Consider the following 4,327-nt stretch of genomic DNA (forward strand, 5'->3'; position numbering starts at 1 on the left):
CACGCAGGCTCTACGTGTTACCATAGCAACCCCAAAGCAAGCACAATAGTTCCTTCACTGTGGTAGTGATGCGATCAGCAGAAAGTTTCATTATTCTCCATATAAAATCCACCCAGCAATGGAATCCTATAAATATGTGCACCCGGGTCCGCCAGTGACCCTTGTAGGAGCGATGCGCGGCAGTCTGCCCCTGCTCTTCAATATATAGAGATATCCAGATAAACACACCTCTCCCTGTGCGATTCCTTCTCACCTGCTCAGAAGATCCTTGTCCCTCGTCCCACCGGGGAACCACAGCATGTAGGACGAGGTGGCAGGGCAGGCCGCAGCCGTCCGTGATGAACACGCAGCCGTCCGTCACTGCAGATTGCGGCTTCTCTCTGTTGAGTAGGTCCTGTAGTCTGGCCCCGGCCTTCCTGAATATTGCGCTGGACACGGCTCCGGACCTCAGATCCAGCTCTTTACCCACACTGTTCACAATCACATTGCTCTAGAGAAATGATCACAGTTAGTGCATCCACACCAGCCACCTGCTGCCTCGGGGAGCGGACCGTGCAATCACCAATCCCCTGGCCACACACATTAGAGGAACCCGGCGGCTTCGGCTGACCATCTAATGTGTATGGTGGCCTCCGACTCTCCCCAGACGTCAGGGCAGGATTGGCCAAGTCGGATTCACTTGCCCGATCCTATTGTTGGCGAGCAGATAAGAGGAGCCGCCCGGCAGCAGCTCTCTCTCCTCTCTCCGTTTGCATGCTCAGCCGAGCTGAGGATGCATATGTATGGGAGGATCACTCATTCGCACAGAATGCAGATCACTGAAGCCAGCTGACATTGACCTAACGAGGAATGATGGGACACTTAAAGGGGATTTCCAGGTCTGTAAAATGACCAGTGAAGATTTTCATGCAACATATCAAAGGATTGGTAGATATGACATTTGAGTCATACATGTAGTGAGGAGGGGCCCTGCTCCCCAGAACATCAATGTATGGCGATGAGGACTACATGAACTCTACATAGCCAATGCTGCAGCACCTTCAGATCTTTAGAAGTAGGGGGCCGGGTTACGAGGGTCTTTTGGAGGGGCTTGTAATGGACCACATTCTGGTGATTTTTTTTAGCACAATCTCAAGCTTTCACTAAAACCCACCATATTTGTTTTATGGTAGCCCCTGATAGCACTCACGGTGGCGTCTTGAATATTCCCTTGGATGATCTTGATTTTCAGCCCTTCCTTGGTGGTCACCATTTGCCTATTGTATTTGTCTGCAGCGCCGCCGTCATTCTTGCTCTTTTGTGCTTTCAGTTTTTTCACTTCTTGTTTTGAGGTGAACTGGATATTTTTCTCTTCATACTCGTCACTCAGGGACTGGATGAAAGCCTTGACGATGCGGTCCTCGCTGTCCACCAGGTGGATGTATCTGATGGAGCTGCTGCCTTCTTGACTTTCCATGTGCTGCTGGATGGCGGTCACAATGCATTCTGTGCAGGTCTCCACCGGATATCCACAGGCAGCGAAGCTGGAGGCGGAAAGTGCAATAGATGTGTGACCGTTCTTGGCAGCCAGATCCAGGACACTCTTTACGGCTTTACATAGAGGACCTTTACTCTTGGACCCTGATTTGGGGCTCACCACATGTATCAGCTGCTTACACGGCAAGTTGCCGGCATTGGTTATGATAGATTCACCTGCTGCCAGTTTTCCCTCTTTCTGAATGACAGCTTCACATTCGGCACGGACAAGATCATTGTGTAAGGTTTGCTCTAATCCTCCCATAGGCTTCAGATCTTCACTGGTCACAATAACCACAACACCGACCTTTTGCTGGTACGGGTTATCTGCGTGCACCGCAATTGTGACTCCATTTTCTAGCGTTAGGCGGCAGAGCGGTTCATTCAGATTAATTTCCAGTGCTACTGCTTCTCCTTGACCGTCCTTCTCCAAATGTATTGCACAGCGGTACATAGACAGCGCATATTTAGCATTGCCATCTTCATTTTCTAGACAGAACTTCTTGGCTCCCGGTTTATCGATATAAAGAGTTTCAGAATGAAGTTTGGAGATGGCAGAACGTAGATGTTCCGCCCGCTCCTTTACATACTGCTTGGGGCCAGATAAGCGGATGCCGTTATCCTTCCTTGTGATGTTTATGTTGTACCTAGCCACATCTAAAATCTCCTTCTCAATAAACTCCACAATGGCCCTCGATTTCACCACGATCTCCTCCTGCACCACAGTGTTCTCCATAAGGAATTCATGGATTTGTTGGTAGGCAATATCTACAGCTGAGGACAGGCCATAAATCACAACCTCCTTCTCTGCTCCAGTAGGAATCGCGTCCATCAACACCATTGTCTTCTCGGTATTCAGTAGGTCGGCCATATTTATTCTAACACTGTCCCATTCTGGCATCTGTATCACTCGCCTGTCTTCTATAGTGATCCGCTTACAGACTAGCTCCTTCTTCATCTGTCTCTCCGCTTCCACTAGGTCCTTCTCAGAAGCAGCCACCAACAGAACATCATACGTCCTCACCTGTATCATGGCATTTATATTATTTGTGGTGAAGAGGAAGCAGGATGCAGTGTCCCAGGTAGTCAGTAGTGTTTGCTGGGCATTGTAGTGCAGATTGACCACTAACCTGGGATCCACTGTCGTCTTCAATTGGGGCAAATACTGGAACAGGCAGGTATTTAACAGTTCGTGACGCCAGTGTCAATTAAACGGTGACACGCCGTGTATGGTATTGTAGAAGAATGAAGCAAGCATAGGATAGCCAACAAAAACTGGAACTTTTACTGAATATCAGTGGATACAGCTGGTTCTTGGGAGTACAGAATGGCCGGTCTTAGCAAGGCATTATACAGAGTGTTGATTACAGGAGATGCAGTACAGGCGGTTTGCACACTATTCCTGACTGGTCCTGCTACATGTGACTTTCTCTCCAAGGTCTAATGCCCTATAGCTGGCGTACCCTTGAAGCTGTCTTTATCTAGTACCTCCTCTGTTGTCTTGAGTACCTCTTGCTTTATCTGATCGGCCTCTGTGGTATTCCGTGTCTTCGCTGTTTAGCTATGCCCTTCTGACTTCTATGCATAAGGACTCAGGAGGGAAACCCTCTCTGTACTGAGTCTGGAAACTTCTACCCTTCTGAGCTAGGCCCTAGCCTATTTATACTGAACTGGGGGCTCCCTCTGCTGGCTGTTATAAGGATTGCCGGTAACCGGCCTGACTGGCTTAAAGGGAACTACACACTCAAATCTAGCAGTGTCGGGTAGCCTACCCGTATGCTGCACACCCCCAGACTTTAACGTGAGTAAGGCCTCGTACTCACACACATGCCTGAACCAACATAAGCTGCTGCATAATTTAAACATTGCATTATAAATATAATAAACAACTATTTCACACAAAAATATAACATTTGCAATAAATGACGCAAGAAAAAGGGGCGTCTTCTTTCTTCTTAGGCACGGCCGCTGACCTGGCACAGCGGACTTAAGGTGAACCAGGTTAGTCTATTTTTTCCTTAACTGAAGTATAATAAGGAACTACACAGGGTTTCCCCGTGGGTATAGAACAGGCAAGGGCTCACGTGGAGGAGTCCATTCTTGCGTACAAACGTCAAGCAGGCTATTTCTATTAACAACTGTTCGGGGGGAGACACCACCAGCATAGTCAAAGTCTCCTAAATGGACTGGCGGACGTCCCCTGGTTATCCGGGTGGACCTTCTCAACACAGGGGTCTCCTCTTCCCTTAGCAACGAGGTAGAAGAGAGAGGAGCAACAGGAGGATCTCCATCCGTGAGACCTTGGTCAGGAACAACTGGAACAACAGGAACAACAGGATCCACTAGAGGGGGAGCTGGATCCGGGGCATCTTGAACCGGCTCTTCTGGAAGTGAAGGTACAGTAGGTGCCGGAGCGGGCACCAACAAGTTCAACCATGGTGTCAGAAGCCAATGCATGGGATCAGCGTCATACCTTAGATCACAGACAGCCTGCATAGGATCCTCGGGCCGTATTGATGACTCTGACACAGGGGGTTCAGAGATAGAACTCTCGGCACTGGGTTCTGGTGTCAGGCAGAGCTTTAACCGGTTTCGGTGTACAATTTGGGATCCCCTGCCTTCCCGGGTGATCTCATAAGTGTGAGTTCCAACATTTGGGATTGCAGTGACAACATAGGGACTTTGTTCCCATTTACTGTCCAGTTTACTGGTGCGGCGGTTATTTTTTAACCATACCACAGCCCCTATTGTCAAGGGTTCTGCATGGGCTGCTTGGTCATAGTCTCTCTGCTGCCGGTCTCTAGCATAGTCC

General features: G+C 49.0%; 1 protein-coding gene across 1 annotated transcript; it reads right to left on the reverse strand.

Moving 5' to 3' along the window:
* Positions 1-228: 228 nt before the first annotated feature.
* On the reverse strand, positions 229-2,737 carry LOC122923601 (protein mono-ADP-ribosyltransferase PARP14-like; the record flags this gene model as incomplete). Its single annotated transcript, XM_044274468.1, has 2 exons — positions 1,190-2,737; positions 229-490 (listed from the first exon to the last, which is right to left on the reverse strand). Coding segments are annotated over exons 1-2 (1,621 nt in total), but the record flags the coding sequence as incomplete, so codon positions are not given.
* Between the last annotated feature and the right edge of the window lie 1,590 nt (positions 2,738-4,327).

The sequence above is a fragment of the Bufo gargarizans genome, unplaced genomic scaffold (assembly GCF_014858855.1).
Source record: "Bufo gargarizans isolate SCDJY-AF-19 unplaced genomic scaffold, ASM1485885v1 original_scaffold_1771_pilon, whole genome shotgun sequence".
NCBI classification, from domain to species: Eukaryota; Metazoa; Chordata; class Amphibia; order Anura; family Bufonidae; genus Bufo; species Bufo gargarizans.